At 49.6% G+C, this 24,134-nt stretch overlaps 1 protein-coding gene across 2 annotated transcripts in view; it reads right to left on the bottom strand.

Annotated features, from left to right (window-relative positions):
* Positions 1 to 1,698: 1,698 nt before the first annotated feature.
* IGF1R (insulin like growth factor 1 receptor) overlaps positions 1,699 to 24,134 on the bottom strand; it is a 299,224-nt gene continuing 276,788 nt past the window's right edge. For both annotated transcript variants that reach the window (XM_082647870.1, XM_082647871.1), the window contains exons 17-21: positions 23,996 to 24,106; positions 19,881 to 20,040; positions 16,904 to 17,033; positions 10,500 to 10,634; positions 1,699 to 2,258 (exon numbers count right to left, since the gene is read on the bottom strand). In XM_082647870.1, the coding sequence (XP_082503996.1) occupies positions 1,877 to 2,258; positions 10,500 to 10,634; positions 16,904 to 17,033; positions 19,881 to 20,040; positions 23,996 to 24,106 (918 nt within the window). In that variant the 3' untranslated portion in view covers positions 1,699 to 1,876. The remainder of the gene's footprint in view (positions 2,259 to 10,499; positions 10,635 to 16,903; positions 17,034 to 19,880; positions 20,041 to 23,995; positions 24,107 to 24,134) is intronic.

Here is a 24,134-nt window from a genome sequence, read left to right as displayed (position 1 = left end):
AGCGCGCTCGGCTGCACCCCTGGCCTCAGCAGCTGTTTTCCATGGGATGGAAGGGTTAAATATCCATTAAAAACAAAATAGTAATCCAAATGCCTAGTGTCTGCAGTTAAAACTGCTGTTGTACCCAAGAATTAAAAAAATAGATATATGTGTGTCACAACCAAAACAAAGGCAAGGGAAAGAGAAGGTGAGACTTTTCAACAATGATGAATATAAACACTGAACAAGGATGTGCGAAATATTTAACCTTTTTTTTCTGACCTGAGTTTGTATCATGTCTTGCACTGTAACAGACTCAAATGCTCTGTGAGAGCAGGCTGGGGAGAGAGGGTCCAGGGCAGGTGCCCGCCTTCTCTCCACCTGCTCCCCTCACCAGCCTCGTGCCCACAGAGCCTATGGGGTAGAATAGAACTAACGGGGCAGGGGGAGTGGGGAGGGGTATGTATTTATAAAAAGGCATCAAACAGTTCATGGCAAATTATGTTATATAAGTATCAATTACTGGGAAAAGAGGAAGAAAGTCACGCACTCTAGTACAAAGCATAAGAAGTTTCTTGGAGTGAGCAGAGAGGGAAGAGGGTAGACCTGAAGGTTTTCATAGATTAAATCCACAAAGATAAAGAACAAAAAAAATAGCAGCTTTTTTTTTTCTGTACAGACGTATAGATGAATATCTGAACCGTAAAAAAGTTATAAAAGTGACATTAAAGACGATGTGTATGCAAATGTTTCATGGTCTAACATAGAACTGTAAGACCCATGAAGAAGTCCTAGTAACAGAGAAAATGTCAACAAAGCTTAGAATGCTTGAATCCATTTACTGCTTTTCTTCGTACTGTTGTTGTGGTATTTGAATTTCTTTCCTTGCAAACTTGCATAAACAGTTGGGCTGAGTCCCTGGATACCCCTTCCCATCTGTGTTCTTGGGGGCCAGGTGGGGAGCTGGGGCGGGGACAGGAGACTGGCACGTGGACGACCTTTACTCAAAGCCTGTCTTCCAGGCTCCCGACAGGACCTGTTTCCTCCAGAATTCCTGGGGGCTAGAAGGTGTGGGTGCAGAAGGGGGAGCGGGGAAGCCATCTTCACTGAGAGGAAGTCTCATTCTGTCCAGTTCCCCCAAATAATAACCTCGTCAAAAGCAATCAGACCTGTGTGAATGTGAGACTTGAGAAGAACACCAGGGGATGATCGGATGGAGAGCATCACCAGCGTGGCTCTTAACGAGTAACTAGCTACCATGCTCGCTCAGGCCTCTGGAAACAAAAGAACAGTGCGGGGACGGTGAGGGAGAAAGTTCGGGGTTTTGGCAGAATTTGGCAGCGTTAACATGGTAACAACCTTGGATGAACGATGGCCCTTTGTAAATTTCGTATGTTCCTAAAAATGTTAAAGATACGGTTAAAAAATCCTGTCTCAACGTGTTTTATAAAGACCTATGGTGACCGGCAGGTGTGTTCAGGGGGGCCATGGAGGGACAGACGTTGCCTCAATCCAATACAAAGGGCGTTGGGCTTGCAGCAAATGTGTTTCCATCATGAAGCAGAAAGAAAGAGAAAGGTGAGAGAGAGGGAGAGAGAGACAGGGAGAGAGAGGAGACTTGATTCTCAAGTGTTCTGTTGCTATTAAGTGTTGTCATTAAGGTTCTTGAAGGCCCATGTCAGTTAAGGGTTTGGGTAGGGAAATAAAAAGCTGCTTGCATATTGAAAAAAGGAACATCCCAAATGTGTTTACTGCAGAGAAGCCGTCTCCCGTGGGCAGCAATGGCAGTTCTGAAGATCCACTGAGGTACAGGAGGCTGTGAATAGATTGTTAAAACTCTCCCCCCCACCCGCCGCCGTGTGCGCACGTTACTGTTTGCACGGATCGGGATCCAGGATCAGCAGGTCGAGGACTGGGGCAGAGGCAAGGCCCGCTCCTTCTTGCGGCCCCCGTTCATGTGCGCATAAGGCTGTCTCTCGTCGAAGCTGGCTCGAAGGACCAGCACGCCAGGGCCCGGACCGTTCTCGGCCTTGTGTCCTGAGTGTCTGTCGGGCAGTGGCAGGGAGGACGAGGATGCCGAGGGGTCCAAGGGGACACTCTCCATGTTCTCCGGCTCTAGGTCCAGCTCCTCTGGCTCAGGTGGCTTGTTCTCCTCGCTGTAGTAGAAGGAGACCTCCCGGAAGCTGGGCTCCATCTCGTCCTTGATGCTGCTGATGATTTCCAGGAAGGAAGGCCTCATCTTGGGGTTGTACTGCCAGCACATGCGCATCAGTTCAAACCTGAGGGGAAGATAGACAGAGATGGGCCCAGCCTAGAAGGGGGCCACGGCCGAGCAGCCCTGTGGCTACTTGCTGTGGCTTCCCCACCTGCATGTGTACAGCAAGTGTGCCAAAGCAGTTCTGCTGCCTGTCTGGGCCTCTGGCTTTCTATCTTGATGGCGCAAGTAGCCTCCAGCTTCTCCTGACTTAACGTCCACCAGTGCAGTCACTTCATCCAGACCCAGGACCCTCCACAATACAAAACCCAAACTCTCACTTCCTGAGAAGGACAAATACAGGTTCCACACAAGTCTGCTATTACAGGTATTATTTACATTAAAAACAAACCAGCTTTCTATTTGAAGCATCTCTTGCAGCCACTGATGAAACATTATTTCCAGAATTAGAATGCAAGAAACCTCTGGTTTCTCACTAATAAGGCTGAGCAGTGATCACAGCTTTCCCCACAGTGATCTCGCCTTCAGTTCCACCCATGCTATTTCTACTCTTCCTCCTGGTGGCAGGGGACCACTGGCAGAGAACTGAGGACAGGCAGTGCCAGGCAGCATGGCTGCAAGACAGAAGGGGCGCACGACCCATGTCTGGCGCCAGGGCTCAGGCTGCTCACTGCATGCCCTGGGGTGGCAGAGCCGGCCTGGGAGCCCGGCTGCCCTGAACCCAGTGAGAGGCCCAGGGGGTCCCTGAGCCAGATGCCAACAAGCCAGCAGGGAGAGCCTGGTGGCAGAGTCCCTGCACAGGCCTGGGGCAGGCAGAGAGGGCACCTGGGCTGCAGCCCCTGGGAAGCCCTCAGAGTCACGTGGCCACAGGGAGGAACCCGGCGTTGGGCCTGAGCCCCCAGGGCAGGAGGCTGCACCGGAAAAGCAGGGTGCTGCCAGGACAGCCAGGGAAGGCCCAGGCTCTGACGAGGCTCAGAATGGCCGCAGGAGGAGAGGTGCTTCTTATTAACCTGGAATGCAGAGTGGTCCAGCCAAGTAGACCGCTGGCGCACAAAGGAGGTGGCTGAACAAAGGTCCAGGCTGGCCAGAGTGTGGAGAAGGTTCCGAGAAGGGACTGGCCAGCAGTCCTTTCTCAGGAAGACCAAAGTGCCTTCCCTTCCACTTCTGTTCTCGCTAGAAAATTCTATGTTTTGTTTTAAAACTTCTGGCTAATGAGATCGTTTTCAATAAAAATGGCCAATGGAACTACCCACATCTAGGAAGCTCAAAGCACCCCAAACTGGCTTCTGGCCCCTGTCAGGCTGACACTTGACAGACAGAGCAACTGCCTAAGTCTGGCCCCAGGGAAAGTTCAAGTTCCAAGGAGAGAAAGCCTGTGGGGACAGGAAAACTCCCATGTCGATCCGCCAGCTACCTTGAAAGATGTGGGAAAACGGTGTCGGGTCAAGTCAGAGGGAAGAGGATGTGACCTTGAGGGAGGGTGGGAATGGGAGAGAGGCCTGCTGCCTGCTTTTGTAAATCAAGTTTTATTGGAACAGAAACACTGTTTGTTTACATATGATCTATGGCTGCTTTCAAACCACAACTACGAGTTGAACAGTTGAGATGGTTTGGCCTACAAGCCCGAAATATTTACCGTGTGGGCCTTTACAGAAAAAGCTTGTCACTTCTGCTCTAGCGGAAAAAGAATTAGACAAAACATGAAGACTGACTAGTTCTTTCCCCTCCCAACTGAATCACCTACACTAGGTCACAGCACTAACCACACGGTAGTTAATTAATGCTCTCGGTAGTGTTATGGGTGTAAATGGCTTTGCTCTTCACGAGCCTGGGAAGGTGTGTATCATAATATAGCCCCATTTTATAGATGAGGAAGTGGAAGTACCAAGAGATTAAATAATTTGTCCAAGGTTCCCAAACGAGTGAGGGTGGTGCAGGGATGGAGTTCTCGTGAATGGTGTTTTTACACTTTGAACGCCACCGACCTCGAAAGAGGAATTTTCTCTCAACCTAAACAAGAGAAACCACAGTCCTGCCTGGAGGCTCTCCCTCTCCTGGCCGTCCACCGACAGTCACAGGTGTCGTGCGGGCTTTGCAGATAAACTGGCAGCTTGTCCTTGGGTCACATGGCAAACAAGCCTCCTTCCATAACCGCCCCCGCCCCCCGCAAAGAAAAAAGGGCCATAAATACATGAAATCCCTCTCCACGGCTCGGCTGCAATTTCCTCTCTGGCCGACTGACTTATCCCTGAATAGAAGCACAGCCAGGGCCAAGGACACGTGATGTGCCCTGGCTCCGTGCCCCTTGGCCTGGGGCTGAGAAGGTGCCACCAGCAGGGGAGGCATGTGAGTGACATCAGCACAAACAAACCACGTGACACCACTTTTAAACCATTCCAGAGTCACGGCCCTTCCACTGCTGCCCATAAAAGGAAGTCTTTTTACTCTGTGGGATTCAAGACCTTGTTTACACTATCTCCACAAGAAAACTTTCCAGTAGACTTTAGAAGGATTTATGAGCTGATAAAACTCCTCTTTAAAAAAGCATGTTTTTTACAACTGGTCAGCTCCGGGGAGCTGGAGTCGTCCTTTACTGAATGCCTGCATCGGAGGCGTGCATGCACGCAGCCTTCACCTGGGGCAGGGGCAGGGGCAGGACCAGACGGAGCTGCTGCCCTGGTGTGACCCCGGAGGCCGGGTGATGGTCTCATCCGGCTCACTGTCCCCTCCCCATCCCCGGCCCTGCTGTGTGCGGGCAGGCTGCAAGCACGGGCCAAGCGGCCTAGGGCAGCCCAGCACCTAAGCGCTGGCACAGCCTCAGTCCAGGTGAGGACTCACGACAGAGAGCCCGCATTCCAGAGAGGACCTGCAGGGCTCATTTGCGCCCGTTCCTCCCCTCCTGGCAGCCCTGAACAGCCAGGACTGTCTTATGACCACTTCTCAGCCAGTAGGGGCAGTGGGACAGGGGCCTGCCTGACCGCTCACCCCAGGCTACTCTGTTTTGGGGCAGAGATCTAAGGCAGGGCCCGTGCACCAGGGAAAAGCCCACTGCAGGCTAACTGGGCATGAGTGCCATTCCTGACTGTTTGGATCCCACGCAAGCACTGGATTCCCACAAAACTGGCCCAGAATTCCCGACAATGTGGGGGCTTTAATCAGCAACGGGGAAAACCATGTTTGAAAACTGCAAAACCACCAAAGTCTACTGAGTTTTTTCAGACTCAGCCGTGAGCTGATGACTCTCTGGGCTAAAAAGTTCAAATTCCTTTCTGAACATTGCACACTGAAGGCCTCCCTGGCAGAGGCTCTTGATGTGTCACACTGTCAAAGTCCCACCCGCAGAGAACATGGTCCATGCTCAGCGCGCACCTCTGCTCCAGCCCGTGTCCCAGCATCAGAGTCCAGTCCTTCCAGTCACCGGACTTGCTGAGGGTGCAGACCACTCCCCACAGTCCCGCTCTGGGCTGGAGCAGTCAGCACTCACTCAGAGGGGCTCAAGGACATTGGTGGTGTGAGTATGGAGACCTGTGTGCAAGAGAAGGTTAAGGACAAGCTTTGTTGTCAATTTAAAATACGGATCCACCATTGAACCACAAGCCGAATCTGTCTCATGCCACTTGCTGATCGATTCACACTGAATCTCAGGGTTGAGACCCATGGGCCTAGACACTCTGCAGCCTGGACCATGGTACCTTTCCTCTAAAGCTGTGCACCCTGTTCCATTGAGGGGATCAGGACTGTTGGCTACTTGGGAAGAGCCAGTTTCATCTGCTCCCGGGCATCGCCGGGAAATGATGCTGAGCTGAGGTCCACCAGCAGCCACTGCATATCCGCCCCCTGTTACCCTATGGGTGCCATTCACACCTCTGGAACTGAAGCACACGACCTTTCTCCCACATGGCGGCCCACGATGGCTTTCAGGCAACTCCCGAGGGCTCAGTGACTCTCCTCTCCTCTGAGAGAAACAACAGTCCATTCTTTCATGTTTTGTAATAAAAGAACCCCTCTCCCAGAACACGTCTTCCTTACCTAAGCTCATCAATAAATTCACAAGGACAATACAGACACTCCTTATAAAACTGACTTGCCTCCTTTCACTTTGTTCTTTTCTTAGAAGGGAAAAAAATTTGCTAAGGGGGTTCTAGATGGCGAGGCAGAAATGCCTCCTGAATCATACACTTAATATGCCAGAGTAACCTCTCCATGTAAATTTCCTTGTCACTCTAGGCTGGGAACAGGAAGTATGCTGCCTTTCCCATGGCAGGGGGGTTGCTTCCCAGGCATATTAAATTAATATTAAAACTCCAGTCACCTGGGTGCAGATCAAGTTCAAGAGTCCCACAAATTTCTCAGAAACAATGTTTATTCAAGTCAACGAGAAAGCTCAAAAACAGTACCTCTCCTCCCACCACCCCCAAACCACTCGAACAAAGCTCACACCTGCTTTCTTGGACTGTTTCTACGCTTGCTAAAACACCACCACTTCTAGTGTTAGACTCTCTTCTGGCACCGGACACGCTCAGGCCAATTCAGTGGGCATCACTCCTCAAACTCTGTTACTTATATTTTTGCTCAGAAGGAAGGCTGTTCTTCTAATGGGCTGACAATGAATACAGTGGCTGCACTGTTCAAAGTGGAGGGCAGTCACCTGTGAGGGGGGCAGTCATCAGTAGGGTGTGGTGACTGGCCTCTGACACCCCAGTGGTCCTCATTTCCTGGTGTCCACGCCTCACATAATCTCCTTTCACATCAAATAAGGCTGCCCGTGTAGCCCATATGAGGTTGTGGACACCGTGGAGCGTAACTTCCAGGCCACAAAGAACACTGTGGCTTCTGCTCTGCTGTGGGAGCAATTGCTCTGGGGTAGGGAAGGCAAGCTCTAGGCCCGCGGGCCAAATCTGGCCAGCTGTCTAATTTTGTAAGGCCTATGAGCTAAGGATGGCTTTTATATTTGTAAATCGTTTAAAAAAAATCAAAGAAGAATAATATTTTGTGACAAAATGAAAGCTATGTGAAATTCAAATTTCAGTATCCAGAAATAAAGTTTTCTTGGAGCACGGCCACACTTGTTCCTGTGATGTCTCTGGCTGCTCTTGTACAACAGCAGAGTTGAGTAGCTGCAGTTGAGATCGTAGGGGCCCACAGAGCTGAAAATATTTACTATCTGTCCTTTTGGAGAAAAGGTTTTCTGAGCCCTGCTCTAGAAGAAGCCAGCTGCATGTCACGACGACACTCAAGCAGCATCACAGAGGAACTAAGGCCTCACGTGGCAACTGGTGGCATGAGTTCTGCATCTTGGAAGTGGATCCCAGCCCTGGTCAAGCCTTCAGATGACTGCAGCCCTGGCTGCCAGCCAGACTGTGACCTCAGGAGACCCCCGGGCAGAGCCAGCCAGCTAAGCTGCTCCTGGATCCCTGACCTCCAGAAACTCTGTGAGATAATAAATGCTTATTGTTGTCTTAAACTGTTAGGTTTCGGGTAATGTTATACTGCAATAAAAAAAAGCTGACACAGGTGGAGAGAGGGAGAGTTTCCACCAGGGGCAAGAAAATGCACTAAGTGGCCATGTGCATCTCTTCCATTTTTGGGTCCTGAAGTCTGAAGAGGCTGTACTAGGGAGTCTGTTGGTGAGGGATCCAGGATGCCCACTGCCCCCTTATGCACAGCCCTCTGAGGAGTGGAGCTTCCTGTCATGCGTGGGTGTATCCTGTGCCCCACGTCCAGGACACATGTACATTTCCTAGTCTGGGCCCATGCTCAGATGATCAGTGGGTACCCCCCCAACACACACACACAAACACACACACACACTCACACACACTCACACTCACACACACAGACTCACACTCTCTCATACACTCACACACTCACAGACACACACACACACACATGCACACATACACTCTCACACAGACTCACACTCCTACACCCACACAGACACACACACACTCGCACACATACACACACACCCTCATACACACATACACATTCTCATACACACACATACACTCACACAGACACACTCTCACATTCAGACATACACTCTCACTCACACACACTCTCATGCACTCACACACACACATTCTCACACACTCTCACACACACTCTCACAGACGCTCTCACACTCACACACACACAGACTCACACTCTTATACACTCACACACTCTCACACTCACACATACACACACACTCTGAGGCAAAGATGTTCCCTTTCCTGCAGCATTCTCTGGCCTCTTTCCTAATTCCACGCAAGCTGTCCCTGGGATAGAACAGGCTTTGGCTGAGCAAATGCTCAGAGGCAGCAGTTAAAGAGCAGGATACCCAGCTGCCGTACCCCTGAAAAAGCAGCGCAGTCAGAGTCAGGAGAACAAGTTCCACCCCCACTCCCCACCCCGCCCTCTACCTGGAGCTTAGGGATTCAGTCTTGGAAGCTACACTAAAAATGCTTTAAAAAAACCCCCAAAACCTTGGTTTATTGACAGGACAATGGTTTCTGCTTCCCAGGCTAAGGCAGTCAGATTCTAAGACAGTCCCCAAGATTCCCACCCCTGGTGTAAACGCCCTGTATGATCCCCTCACTTGAGTGGGAGGGACTTGTGAATGTGATGAGATTTCACTCCTCCATTTAGGTTTCTAATAATTGACTCTAAGTTAATCAGAAGGGAGATTATCCTGGGTAGATGTGACTTAATCAGGTAAAAAAAAAAAAAAAAAAGTCAAAAAGCAGCAGAGAGATTCTCTTGCTGGCCCTGAAGAAGAAAGCTGCTTTGGAGGCTTCCCTGGTGGTGCAGCAGTTGAGAGTCCGCCTGCCGATGCAGGGGACACGGGTTCATGCCCCGGTCCGGAAAGATCCCACATGCCGTGGAGCGGCTGGGCCCGTGAGCCATGGTCGCTGGGCCTGCGCTCCACGATGGGAGAGGCCACAGCAGTGAGAGGCCCGCGTACCGCAAAAAAAAAAAAAGAAAGCTGCTTTGTTGTGAGAAGGCCAATGGAGGGGAAGTGTGGCAAGGGCTGGGAGCTGAGAGCTAGCAAGACCCTGGGACCGCAGTCCTACAGCCACAAGGGGCTGACTCCTGCCAACAACCTGCAGGGGCCTGGGAGAGGGAGCCTCCTGAGCCTCAGATGTTCGCAGCTCGGGCTGACATCTTGATCTCAACCTCATCAGACTGAGCAGAGGAGCCAGCACTCCCATTTCCTGATCCATGGAAACCTTGGGAGACCAAATGAACAGAGCTTTCTTGGCTGTTGGGGCCGATTTCCCTGGTACCCACTCGACGTGGCATCTGACTCACATCTGTAAATCACCCCACCATGACGGGGCCCTGCCCAAGTCAGCGCTCACTCAAGGCTGGTGCACGGGTAGGTGGCAGATCTGGGTAGAGCCTTCCACACAGACATGGAGACAGCCCAACAGCTCCTCTGGGGCCCTTTCCAATGTGAGGCCAAATCTGTCCTGAAAAGCACTTCTGGAAAATTCCTGCATTGGTCTTGAAGTATTAGTGGTAGCCTACCTTCTACCTATTGGGATCCAGAAGAATCTTGAGCCCTGCCTTAATGTGCATGTCGAAAGCAAGTCCACTGCTTTCTGTACCTGTCTGCACCTGACGACCCAACCACAGCACACCTGCACATCCTCACACCTGCACACCCTCACACTTTCAGCAGCTCTGACCTCCACTGACAGAGGGGCTTCTCCTAAGAACACTGAGCAGGGAGGACCACGAGGCATCACGGACTGTTTCCTATTATCTGACAGATCTTAGGAACAGAAAGCTACATGCCAGGGCTGTGCCTGCCGGGAGGCCCCCTGACCGCCTCTAGGTCAGCACAGCCGCTGGAGGAGGCTGCTGAGAGCCTGCCACTCACAGGCCTTTTATGACTTTTGTAAACACTTAACAGGAAAGAAACATGGGGGGACCACAGGTGGTGGCAGCATCCTGGAACCGCCTGCAAAAGGAGGTCTGAGGTCACCCCCACAGGCCTGGAGGAGCCCTGCTGATGGCTGGGGAGCAGCCTGGGACTGTGGCTTAAGAGTAATCAGTGTCATGTTGCTGCATTTTTTAAAAAAAACTCTGCCTGGAGCAGACCAGCAGGGATTGCTTTGGTCAAGTATTTCACAAAGACGTTTGGCCTGAGAAACCACAATGTAAACTGCAAATCCGAACCCCAGGATTAAGGAAGATGGGGAAGGATTAAGGCACTTGCCCAAAGGGACAGGTTCTTTCCATTAGGATAAACCCTCTTCTTAACTGCTCTGGTCATCCCAGCACCCGCCGGGGCCAGAGGGACCCAGCATATACATACAGCATGTCAGGACAGTTGTCCGGCTTGTCCAGAAGGCCGCCCTCCATGACGAAGCGAAGGACTTGCTCATTGGACAGGCCCTGGTATGGCTGCTCGGCCAGCGTGGCGATCTCCCAGAGGACGACCCCGAAGGACCTACAGGGAGAAAAGAAACGTGAGGTGCTCGGAAACGGGTGGACAGAGCCAGCCCTCTCCCTTTGGGCGACTGAGCGCATGTCGGGCAGCGAGCCAGGCCCCGGGCTAAGTGTGGAACATCCATCCTCGTGTCGTTGAGTCAATGCAGCCCTGGTGGCACAGCTCTGCCAGCTGAGGGGAAGGAGTGTTCAGGGCCCTTGTACAGCCTGCGAGCACGTGATCTCCAATGGGAGCCCCAGGCAAGCTGGGTTCAGGGCCCAGCCCCAGACAGGACCCTGCAGGGCAGCGTCTCCCTAATGTGCTTTTATACCACCAGTAATCGAATGCTGGTCCCCAGGCCCGGCTGGGACAGTGATTTAGTGCAAATCCCTGGGACTAAATGCAGCCTGGGACAAGCAAGCTGTTCAACAAGCTCCCCATTTTAGAAACTTCTACCTAAGTGGTTCTCTACGCAGGAATCCCTGGTTGAGTTTTTAACTCTTAAGGATGCCTGGGCCCCCGACTGATTTCACTGGTCTGGGGTGGGGGCCCGGGCCTTGGGGTGTTGAAAAGCTCAGTGGGGATCTTACAGGTCCAGGAGGGCCCGGGGGGACGAGGGGCTCAGCCTCACAGGTGGGGGACAGAGAAGGGCGGCACTGGCTGGGGTGGGGCTCGCGCACTAGGAAGAATCCTTAGGCCCAGAGTTTAGCCAAGGTGGGGGGAAGCGGGTGGCTGAGGAACCAAGTCAGCAAGGGGAGCAGGGAGCGATTCCGCCTCGCATGCGCTTCTGCCTGTAGGTTAGAAGATCCTACTACTGGAAAACAAACTAAAATAGGTATACACATACACAGAAATTTCAGACTGAGGATGTTAAAAAAGGCAGTGCTGTAATCTGCAAAATAAAGGTGCCTTCCCAGCATACATCAGCGTCTTTCACAAATTCTCCACGGTCTATTTGCCTTTCCATTCGGTTCATTTCCGCAGATTAAAGCCTGCCGCTTGGCCAACCCGAGGGGCTTCCTGGACCTTCCAAAGGCCAGGGGTGTGGGCAAAGCCGCACTGAAAATTCTGGGGCGGCGCTTCCCGCCCAGAGCTCTGCGGATCCTGGCCAAGCCGAGCCAGGAGGGCCGCGGACTTTGTATCAGAATGTTTTACTCGATGTTTCAGCTCCTTTCCATGAACAAAAGGGTTTTGTACAAATTGATGCTGAGAGCAGATGTCAGACATAAATATTTAGAATCTTAGCCCTCAGAGGACAGACCCACCCAAGATCCTTTTGAAACTCAGTGACCAAGAAATAGTCTTGGTATTGCACGAGAGCCCTAGGAAAGTTGAAAGCCTGGAGGCCCAAATGCGGTGTTCGCAGGCCCAGCCAAGGGCAGTGGGCTCCCTCCGTCGACCTGGGCTGGGGGATCTCCGCAGACTGAATTGGCCCGGTCACCTAGGTCTCTGGCTCAGAGGCCATGGCTCCCAACTCCACCTCTGAAATGTGGTACCCAACTGACGGCAGGCCTGGCCTGAGAAATAACCTGAAAATGCGGTTTCTCCCAGCCCCACGTCCCCCTCCTGCCCCACACGTTCCTCGGCTGTGCCAGCTACTGTCAGGCGGCCAGCACCCACCGAACGGTGCCCATGCTGACCTCTCAGCACCTACCGCCCCACTCCAAGCTCTGGGTTACTGTGGACCCTTGACCTTAATGTGTCTCAACTCTGTCTCGCCACGCTGATATTGCCAAATGTCTCCTAGGAGATGCCATCAACCCTGTGGAGAACCACTGCTAGTGTAACATCACTGAAACGAGAACCACAACTCTAGTATAAAGTCAGAAGCTCATGCGTTTAGCTTCTCTCCTAAGTGAATCAAAGAAATTCTCCAGAAATTAGAAAGTGTTTCCCAACAGGTTTGGGGCAGTCGAGGAAAAAAATATTCACTTTCTTAGAGAATGCCACTTTCCTTTGTAAAGAAGGGGAAAAAAAATCCTTTTCTTCTGTCCTGCTCAGTTCTCGGCGGGGGCTCTGTATCAAAAGACAGATTAACAAGAGAAAGGGTACAGATTTTTTTTAATATAAGTTTTACACGACACAGGAGCCTTCATAAGGAAATGAAGACCCAACAAAGTAGTAAAACCTAAGCATTTTTTATATTAGTTTTGATGAAGAGCACAAAGTCATGGAAAAAGGGGGACAGGACAGAAGGATATGAGCAAAGGGTACAGTGAACTGGGGAAACCCAGCAAGACTTGTTAGTTCAGATTCCTCTTGGTGTCTTAGGAAATAAGGATGCTTCTTTCCTCCAGGGCATATAAGGGTCATAAGCCTGCTTCAGGGGAAGGTCAGAGTCCTTCCTGCAAATTCCACTTCTCGACTCCTTCAGCTTAGAAGAGTCCACATGCCAACAACAAACTCCTACAGTATAGCACGGGGAACTATATTCAATAGCACCCTGAGGTCATCCTTCCCACACCTCCTCAGATAACCCCCACAGCTTGCCCGTGCAGGCTCAGACCTGCCCAAAGGTCTGCTCCTCTCCTTTCGTCCCCCCAGCACATCCTCAGTGCAGATGGTCCCCCTTGCCTGGCCTGCAGGACACCTCCTTTTTGGCACCAACATCTCACTCAGAGGAGCTTCACACTCTAGCTAACGTGAACTTCTTAAAACACGGCTCTAAGTCACTCTCCAGCTCAGAAGCCTCTCCTCACAGAAACTGCAGAATTAGTCCCAAACCCCTAACAAAACAGCCAAGGCCTCACTTGAGCTCTCTTCAGCCTAACTCCCTTGAGGAAGTCCCACCATCCTCTACACGAACTAAGCGCTTCCCACCACCGTGGTTTCCCCCAGTGTTCCCACTTCCTCACTGTTCGGAAGGTGAAAGTCCATACTTCAGGGTGCCCCACGACTTCCGCTCTTCGGGGAAGGGGTCTGTGATCCCAGCCTGTCAGGGTCGCTTCCTGTTCTCTATAAGACTTCATCCCTCAGGGACAAGGACCATGTCTGTAGGCACCCTGGTTCTTGCACACGCTGAGCACTGTGCCGGGGCCACGCCAGGTCCTCACGATCACACACATGAAAGAACACAGAAGGTGACAGAGCCGGCTCTCCACAAAGGCTTTCCCTGGAGTGACTCTGGTTTGATGTCAGTGCCACCTGTCTGTGAGGGCCACTTAGTGCTGGCATCCGGGCATCCTTCCCAGGACACGACTAGCTGAGTTCAACCATTTTTCTGCCCCAAGGTATGGAGGCTAAAGCATCTCTAACCAACACCAACGTGCCTCCCTGTCATCAGGAGTTGTCACAGGGGCCATTTAAACATCTACTGAGGGGCTTCCCTGGTGGCGCAGTGGCCTGCCGATGCAGGGGACACAGGTTCATGCCCCGGTCCGGGAAGATCCCACACATGCCGCGGAGCGGCTGGGCCCGTGAGCCATGGCCGCTGAGCCTGCACATCCGGAGCCTGTGCTCTGCAATGGGAGAGGCCACAACAGTGAGAGGCCCGCATACCACAAAAAAACAAAACAAAACAAAACAAAAACATCTACTGAGGTTCTGCAGACATCCCCAAACAGACCTTACCTCACAGATGGAGCAGCTGAAGTCCACAGATACCCCATGGTTTGACCAAGGCCACATAGCCAGAGACGCTGAGAAAGATGCAACACCTGCATGCTTTTCCGAGCAGGTCATTTACAAGGTGGCACTGGCATTTAATGCCTCATGCAAAACCAAGCTTTGAATTTTATGGATTTAATCTTTAAACATTAGATAAATGCCTTTGTGTGAAGTCTTTTCTAATTTCGAGCATTGGGGCTGTTTTCCCAAGTAAGGGACAACTTGGTGTGAGACTCACTTCAATTCCAGTGCTGGTTAAAGTCAGCATTCAATAATTATACCTCCTCATACAAGGACGGGATCTGTCAATGTCCCACCCACCAGCAAATCGAAACCTACAGAGATATCCACATTACCAGCTGATGTGAATTCACCACTGAAGAACCAAATAACTCTAGGAGGGAGCAACCAGCCCTGGATATTTGTGGCCATTTGGAAAGCTTCTCAGTAAGTCAAGAAATGAAGACTGTTGTAGGGTGATTCAGTTGCCCAGGAAGGAAACACACCTTCAAGCCATGGATTTCCCCCTCCCCAGTCCTGTGCCTGGTTCCCTCCATGCCTGGAGGGCACACCTGTGTCTTCTAACCCAAAGGAACCATTTGCAGGGACACAGTGCTACAAGAGAGATATAGGAGGTACCAGGACAGTGCCCAAGGGCCTGGGAATAATGTCTCCAAGGATATCTCCAAGGATATAGGAATAATGTCTCCAAGGAAAACCTAAAGATGTTCCACCTAGAGAAAAGAGACCATTTCCTTGTGACTCCAAGGCCTGTCTTATCAAAAACAGCAGGTTGTGCAACCGTGCTACAGAGAAGGGCCAGCGGGGTGTCAGCAAGAGGCCGACTTAAGCATAGCATGAGAAAGACCTGCAAAACCCAAGGATGTCTTAAGGATTAGGGCTGTCTGTCTTTATGAGAGAGGAATTAGCAGTCCCTGGAAATATGTGAGCAGAAGCTCAAAAACCAGCTGTCAAAGACGCTGTAGATGGGGTGTGGGGACGGGTCCTGACCTCAGAATATCTTCTGATCCTAAAATTCTAGGGTATCTTCTGCAAAGTCAAATACAATTCTTTGTATTTCTTTCTAGACTTTAACTATTTAGGGGTGACTGTTTTGTACCATTGAATATACTCAAAAATGATTTTCATTCCTTCAAGAGGGAGCACTTTAGATCCTGGGGACCTAAGAAGCCTTCCATATTCTCCATTGTCCTAGCCTACCCACCTTACCAGTGTTATCCTCAAAGGCTATGTTAAAAAAAAAAAAAACTAAAGCACTGTCAAAGCCTGAACATGGAATGGAATGAATATGAAATCCCTACTCTTGTTTATATATATTTTTTCTTACTGGTTCATAATGTCTATGTCATCAAATGGGAGAAAAATGGCAATGAACACCCTTTACTGCTGCTTGTTGCAACTGCTGCTAACCAGAATTTGGTAAACTTAGCCTGTGAGATATTAACAACTCTAGTTTTATCTTCCTGCCCTGCCTCTGTTTTCCCGGGCTCTCGTGGTTTTCTATTTTACTGCACTGTAAGCTGACCTCAAAGTTGTTGGAAGCATGGATCCTAGAATAAACAGATGCGGGTGTGGGCCCAGGCCTGTCCTCTCCCCATCATCTTGATATCTAAAAATGGTGTCGAACACTTTGATTTGACTGTGAAGAGGGAACCATCTTGAATAGGCTGATTGAAAAACAGATCTCACACTTGAGCTCAAGAAGAAATCATGCTTTGCTGGGTCATATTCAAATGCTATTTCCAATTCGCACCTGTCTTCAAAATAGGATCCAAGGCCCTTGATCCCAAGGTTCACGAGGTTAAAAAGAAAATGATGTCGGTCACTATTTAAATAGCTCCTCTATGTGCTCATCCCTACAGCTGGAGTAAACAACTACCATTTCTGTAACCCACCAGCGACGGGATCTCCTGAGAGGACAGCCAAGAAACTAGCTGACGTTCTAGAAGGTAGACGTGCCAGGGCCTTCGCCTGCCAAGAACCTCAATCGTATTTCAGAAACTGACCACCTCTCCACAATGTTGCTGAGGAGCCGCAATAAACAATACTATCAAAAGGCCTCTGCATCCGCAGCTGATGCATCTTCTACCCCAAGATACGTCCATGACTAAGGGAGACATTTTGCTTTCCACACCATCCCTGGGTCAACAACGATGGTGCCCATTGGAAGAGGACAGACAGCTGATGGAAACAATAGGAAAACACATCAAGACTCATAAGCATTGGGTCTAAAATAAGCAGCATCTGCAATCTGAAGGTTTAATTAGGTGAAGCAACCACCTCCCCAAACACACACATACGCACACATGTGCGCACACAACGTCGCATCTATTTATTGCGAAAGAAAATGAGAGAAGGCAGGTGGGGAAGAAGCAGAAAGAAGTAAAACTTTCTGGCTTGTCCCCATACCCTAGCCCCTGGTGGTGTGTCTCCAGGCCTCCCAACCACTCGGTGAGCAGCTAAGCATTGAAAGAAATGTTGGTCCCACAAATTCTTTGAATCCCACAAGTGCCCACTGACAACAGGAACACGTCAGTGATGAGGGGGTGGCCCCCATCACACTTAGTCAAAGCCGGAAACGGGTAACAATGAACAGAAAACAGGAGGAAAGGAAAGGACTCGTGGGGGCCGGGGGCTGGCGTTACAGGAAAGGTCTCTCGTACCAGACGTCAGAGTGCGTGGTGAAGACTCCATCCTTGAGGGACTCGGGGGACATCCAGCGCACGGGCAGCAGCCCCTTCCCTCCCTTCCGGTAATAGTCGGTCTCATAGATGTCTCTCGTCATCCCAAAATCTGTGAGGAGGAGAGAAGGCATGAGAGTTACCCCATGTGAGTAATGTTGGGGGAGAAGCGAAGAGGCACAGTGACGTCTCAGAGGGTCCTGTGCCCACAGCCAAGTCCAAGGGGAAACCGGCTTTAGGTAGGCCGATATCCATGCTGCCACCTGATGAGGCAGAAACCGTAGGGGAGGACCGGTGAGTCACATGACAAGCAAATGCCCAGAAATCTCTGCCTTTAAATATATTTACAATGTGATTCTTTTAAGAAGGTAGTTCCCTCATTGCATTTAAAATGAGAGGCATCTTACAAATTATCAGGACCCATAGTTTATCAGGAAAATATGTACTGAGTAGAGCAAAGGTCATTTGTATGTGGTTTAAAAACATGATCAAATAGTCAGGAGCATGTTGACTTTTATTTACTTAGTAACACTGCCTCATTATCAGAGGAAAGAAAGTAGTTTCACCATCTAATAAGGGGGAAAATATTGAGAGGACCAATTCACGATGAAAAAAGTACACAGTAAGATGCCTAAGAGATGGTATTTACTAGGCCCCTGAAGCTATTACTCAATAATGTTTTTCAACATAATACTCCCACTCATTTTTGAAAATGTCTTCCATTTTCCATGTCTCTAGAAGATGTCACATAATTATGTTTGATGGCAGGCTTGCTTTATAATCCTAAATTATTGCTTCTTTGTCAGATTTTGATTTTCCACTCAATCATGTAACCTTTTCTTACAGGGACTCTTCCGTTCTCCTTCCCAGGAGAAAGGGCTGCTCTCCTTTTTAAAATGTTCATTTATGTCTCTAACTCTGCCACAAAGAGGTAAGGCTACAAAGCAAACACAGAGAACAAAGTTCCTTGGACGTTAATCAACATAATTTCCTTGTACTATGCTAACGGCCATCGAATTGCCTCTGGTAAAACTGCTTGTCATATTTGTAATCCATGGGACACTGGGCATTAGAAAAACATTTTTGAATCCTAGCGAAGAATAAAAACGAAGTGCTAAAGTTTTATCTCTGAATTATCCAGTGACGTGCAAGTAGAGGATCTGCTTTTCCTTGCACAAAAAGGAAAGACAGAAATCCCAGAAAAAAAGCACAGATTATTTCCTCCTTAACCCAAAAGAAAAATTTCAAATTTCAGGAAGAAAAAACACAGTACAAAGAAAACATCACTATAAATATGCCACATGGTTAAACAGCAAATAGAGTCCTTGCTGATTTGGACTTCCAATGGCAAGTGGCACAAAAACAGCTCTCCCGCAGTGAGGGCGAGCAGGGAAGTAAAGGAGAAGGAACTGAGTTAGGCCACAGACACTAACGTCTCCATTTCCGAGGACATGCCCCACACCCAGCACGTACGTGCCTGGTGCTTTCCTGCACCGAGTCTTTCCCAGCATCTCATGGCTCTCTTACAGCATCATTCCCATTTCAGAGGTCAAGAAATTGGGGCTCACAGAACTTAAAGACACTTGCCGCAAGCCTCACGTCTGTTAGTGGCAGAACCGGGATTTAGTTTAGTTAGTGCCTGCCTGGCTCTGCAGCTGGGGAAGGGGAGCTGGTTGGCATCTCTGTGGGAGCAATCTGGGTCCTCGCTGAGAAGGGAAGGGGAGGGAGCAGGGTACACAGAGGAAGCCCAGGCAGCAGCCATAGGGGCTCTTCCCTGAGAGCCCCAGGGCAAGACAGCCTCAGACTTTCAGGGGTGTCAAATGTGTGGATGCCTCAAAGGGCCAATCCAAGGACACACGGAATAACTGATGGCCAAGGATATTTGCTATACGATATGGCTCCATCCATTACCTCTAGCTCCTACAAAGGAAAGAGAAAGATGCCTATCCCCACTTGGGAAACCATTCTAGAGGGGATACTCATTGCTCACCAAAGGGCCAAAATATTCATTCAAATTCATTGTTAAAAAAACCCCAAAAACACTGCTAAAGGAAGGCGAGCACTTCCAGAACAGACAGTTCAAGAGCTAAACAAAGAGGTTTAAATAGTTTTTGGATGTAAAGTCTTCCTGTAGCTTCTCAGGATAAATATTCAGCATTTTCCTGAAACATCATCATCTCACAGTGGGAAGAGCAGGTGGTTCCCATGCAGCCCTGATGTTTTATGTGTTTTATCAGGCAGATTCAAGGACCAAAGTAAAAACCAAACCTAAAGTCCAAAGTAAATTCCTAACAAGTGACCACCCCCCTTTTTTGGTGTTACAGTGGGTGGTGGCAACAAGGGGTCTAAGGAGGAGTTTAGTTAGCTAATAAGTAAGGCTTGCAACAAAGATCAAGAGCTCCGAGGTTGACCAGCTCGGGTGTGAACCCCAGAAAGCAGCGGTCTTCCCTCATCCTGTAACCACTTCTGCTCTGTGCACGGGCTTCACCATCGGGGACCTCACCTCTTAGAAAACGCCATGGACCCCCGGTTGTTGTGAGGCAGACAATGTTCCTTGTAAGCTGGAAAACTGGAAGACATACTGGTAGTATGGAGGGCAACTTTTAGGCACAAGTCAAAATCACCTGAGGACACTGTCTCAACCATTTTTGGAAACAATGCTTAGAACTGTTCTGCCAAGAAACGCCTCAAGTGCCAGTAGAGGCAACCTCACGGACCATGGCCTCAGCTCACCCTTGGCCACTGCCTGGACCACTGCGCCCATGAACTATCAGGATTACAGCCAGGCTGGCTGGGTTTGTGACTATTGACTGGACACAATCACATTATTCCAGAGAGTAAGACTCTGCAGTCACGGGACGCATTGGAAAACCTCTCCACAGGCAGGCTAATGCCCACTTGGTCCCTAAAACATGTGCGAGTTTAGTTCTTGCTCAGATCTGGAAAGCTAAGGACACACCTCCGATTTTGACTGTGAAATCTTCGGCCACCATGCAGTTCCGGGCAGCGAGGTCTCTGTGGACAAACTTATTGGCGTTGAGGTATGCCATGCCATCTGCAATCTCTCCAGCCATCTGGATCATTTTGCTTAGGCTGGGAGGTGCTAGGACTGGATTATTCTGTTGGAGATTAAAAAAAAAAAAAATCCACGTGAGAATTTAGGAATTTTTCCCTCCCCGTGTTCTTTCACGGTTTGCAAATCCACCTTTGTTCAATCTGAGCACCACAGGTCATTCTGCTAAGAAACCAGGAGTGGCTCAGAAGGAGGCCATGGCACTTGCCCTCTGACCACATCACAAAGCTGCGGAGAGAAGCACCTATTAGCACAACTTGGGAGGACCAGCATCTTCGATTTTGGGTGGGGCCAACATCATTTAAAGTGAAACCAGCAATTTTTGATATTAAAAATTCTGGATACTCAAATTCCAATTAGTGTATGTGTTCCTTTTATTTCCACAATCCAACTCCACACAGGGAAAAGGAGGGAGAGGACATTACAAAGGCCATGTGGAAATAAGCAAACGGGTTTCTTGAATGGACACTGGATGTGTTATTTCCTACATTAAGTTATTTAATCCTTTTCTCTCCCTTCAACTTTCTTCTAAAGTACAAAACCATCAAGATGAATTTGTTCACCTTACAGAGTGGCATTCCTTGGATTATTATCTTCTGTGGGTGCTGAGGAAAGCAAGCCCTTGACAGTTCATTTAAGTCCAGCAGAAGCTTATTCTGGAGGGGACCAATGTCCAACAGTGACAGGTAACACGGATAAACGTTTCCTCTTTGCAGAGAAGGGCAACATACCGATTTCAGAATTGAGAAGAAATACCCCCAAATAATAAATCCATTTAGAAAAGTTTTACATAAAATGTGTGTCCAAGCCTCTTTATCCTAAAAGAAAGTGTAGAAACCAATCAGCACCCCCAGTTTAGATGCTGACCACCTCTTGTTTGTGTGAGTTCAACAGACTTTACCTCAGTTTCCCTGACTACAGAGCATCTGTCACAACACAGCAAAGCCATCCTGCTCTGACAGGTCCCACACGTCCCCTTCCCAGCTCAAACCCTGCGCCACAGGAAGAACATGCCTGGGCTTTAGGATCAGACAGTCTGGCCTCCTGCCTGGGCTCTTTCACATGGGGTCGAGGCGGGGTCACTGCTGGGAGGATGACCTGGGACCAGGCATGGCAAGTGTCCGCCAGTGCCTGGCCAAGGTCCACACCCAGGGAATGCTGGTTTCGCCCAGTGAGGTGCTAGTTTCTGCCCCAAAGCTGGCTTCTAGGAGCAGTATAACAACTCTCCAAGTACTTGGGGGTTGGTTCCCTCCACTTGAATTCTGAAGCTACTATCAGGACTGTCTGTGGTGATTTAAAATCCTCATTACTGAGTTGCCTGGGGAAGTGATGTGATGACCCAAAGGGTAAGCCAAAACTACCCCCTTCCTTTACAAAGGGGCCTTGCTTAGAGGAGCCTTTTTCCCTCAGGACCTAACATTCTCTTTAACCTTTTCAGGGCTTTAGATATGCACGGTACACCAGGAAATTGGCAGGTAAAATGTTAACTTTATGCTCATAATACTTAAGTTGTGGAATATTAAGTTAGGCGCTTATTAGAAGTGGCGCTTCATAATATTAATATGAAAAACAGAATCAAAAAAAGGAACCTGATTTTAAGTATTGAAGGAGAGGGCTGACATTCTGTCAGTTCATGGTGCTAATACTGCCATTCTTTCAGACGTCTTAGAAAACAGAAACATTTAACTTGCTTAGAACTACTTAAGACGCGTATACACAAGCATCCGCATTTAGTGAGGGAAATGAATGAATCTTCACTGGGGGAAGATGCCAAGTAGAATATAATGAAACCACAGGATAAGCATACGTATTTTTATACTTGACATGGGTTAGAAAGAACAACTTTAAATCTGACAAATCTAAAAGTGAATTTTTTGGGGGGCTTCCCTGGTGGCACAGTGGTTAAGAATCCGCCTGCCAATGCAGGGGACACGGGTTTGAGCCCTGGTCCGGGAGGATCCCACATGCCGCGGAGCAACTAAGCCCGTGCGCCACAACTACTGAGCATGTGCTCTGGAGCCTGTATGCCACAACTCCTGAAGGCCAGGCGCCTAGAGCCTGTGCTCTGCAACAAGAGAAGCCATTGCAATGAGAAGCCCACGCACCGCAACGAAGAGTAGCCCCTGCTCACCGCAACTAGAGAAAGCCTGTGCACAGCAACAAAGACCCAATGCAGCCAAAAATAAATAAATTTTTTTTTAAAGTTAATTTTTCATCTGAAAAGGACTTTAGTAGTCATCTTGCCCAACCCTCTTATTTTACACATAAGGAAACCAAGGCCCAGAGCCTGAAGCAGCCACCTGAGGACGCAGACAGGTAGTGGCAGAGCCAGGACTAGGGCTATGTGTTGCAAATTTTTATTCTGTGCCTGAAACTGGGTACGAAGGAAGTAAGTGCTTCAGACTTTTCAGAGGTGCCTTACATGAATCTGATAAGAAACATACTACCACATCTCCAGTTACCCAGCTGATGAAGCTTTTCTCCTTTGTGCTGGCTTGTGTATTACAAAGTGAGCTGGGAAAAGGCACTAAGATCCAGGGGAGTTGGGGACCCACGCTGGGCAGAGCAGAGGGTGGATGTGTTGCAAACTGCCCTGCTCAGGGCCTCAGTCCACACTGGGCCTCGCAGACCTTGCAGAACCACATGCATCATCTGCTGTGAGTAAAGGAAGCAACGTGTAATAAACAAGTGCTTGGAACAAAAATTAAGGAACTACTACTTGGGAGATGATTAAGTTGCCAATTAAAAGAAGAAAACAAAAGATTAAGCTCAAACAGAGAAAGGCTACAGACATTCAAGAGGGGTCGAGAAAGGGGAGGATCCAAGGCACAAAAGCAGACCCAAAGCTTCCTCAACAGGCAGCAAAGTCAGGGTCCAAGTGAGGACTTGAGACCCACCAAGGCAGCCAAGTGAAAGGCAGATGTTGCTGGTATCACTTCTAAGTATTTATCTCCCAGTATACTCTTAAAAGTCGTTCCTCCAGGGCTTCCCTGGTGGCGCAGTGGTTGAGGGTCCGCCTGCCAATGCAGGGGACACGGGTTCGTGCCCCGGTCTGGGAAGATCCCACATGCCGTGGAGCAGCTGGGCCTGTGAGCCATGGCCCCTGAGCCTGCGCGTCCGGAGCCTGTGCTCCGCAATGGGAGAGGCCACAACAGTGAGAGGCCTGCGTACCGCAAAAAAAAAAAAAAAAAGTCACTCCTCCAAATGTTACAAAGCTGGGTTCATGGGGAGACACCATGGTAACACAAATTGATATTTTTTTGATACTAAGTAGAAATCACTGTGCAGCTGAGGTGATGATCATTCAGAAGCTCAAGCAAGACACTGATTCCGGATAAAGCCTGAAATGTGGATGCAGGGCTTGAGAAATGGGGCTCCCTCGGCTCAAAGGCTCAGATTGCCCACAGGAGGGGAAGGGGCACACGTCAGGTGGGGGCCTGTGAGTGAGTGGGTGTCTGTGCACAGAGCTGGGAGGGAAACCACCCGGCACAAGAATCAAGTCAACCTGACAGTGAACTCTGATAAGCACGACACTGAGCTACACTGGGTCTGGGATGGACAGGAAACATAATGGGCTAGATGGGGATCCACCAAGAACCAAACAAGAGAAAGCCGGTCCAGGAGAGAAGGCAGTGGAGGAGACAGGCACTCCTGGCTGGGGTGGGGGGCAGGAAAGGCTCCAGGGAGGGAGCAGTGCAGACATGGTCTGTGGGTGGGAGTCAGAGAGAAACGGTGGTAGAGGAGGTGACTGGGGGTGGAGGGAATGATGTAGCAGCAAAAGCACACAGGGGTTTGAGTAATAGGGTACCTGCGGACTGGCAAGTGCCTCTCACAAAAGATCCAGGTATCTCTCTAGTCAGGGAACTCCTTCATATACAGGACCAAGAACCAAGCACGGGGCAAGAAAAGTGAAAGGATTTAAGGACGCAGTATTTTCTGGGGGAAGGTTCTAAAGGAAAGGGAACAGTTAACATGGGATGTCAGTGAAAATCAAAACTGACCTCCATTTCTGGCCTCAGAGATCGGAGATAACTTTTGAGGTCCCCCCGGGTCATCAGTTCCATGATGACCAGCGTCGGCTGGCCCTGGGATACCACGCCCAGCAAGCGCACCTGTGAGGAAGGACAGAGAGAAGGGCTC

This window comes from Grampus griseus (genome assembly GCF_964374135.1).
Source record: "Grampus griseus genome assembly, chromosome: 2".
Taxonomy (NCBI): domain Eukaryota; kingdom Metazoa; phylum Chordata; class Mammalia; order Artiodactyla; family Delphinidae; genus Grampus; species Grampus griseus.
This window is presented reverse-complemented; position numbering and strand designations above follow the sequence as displayed.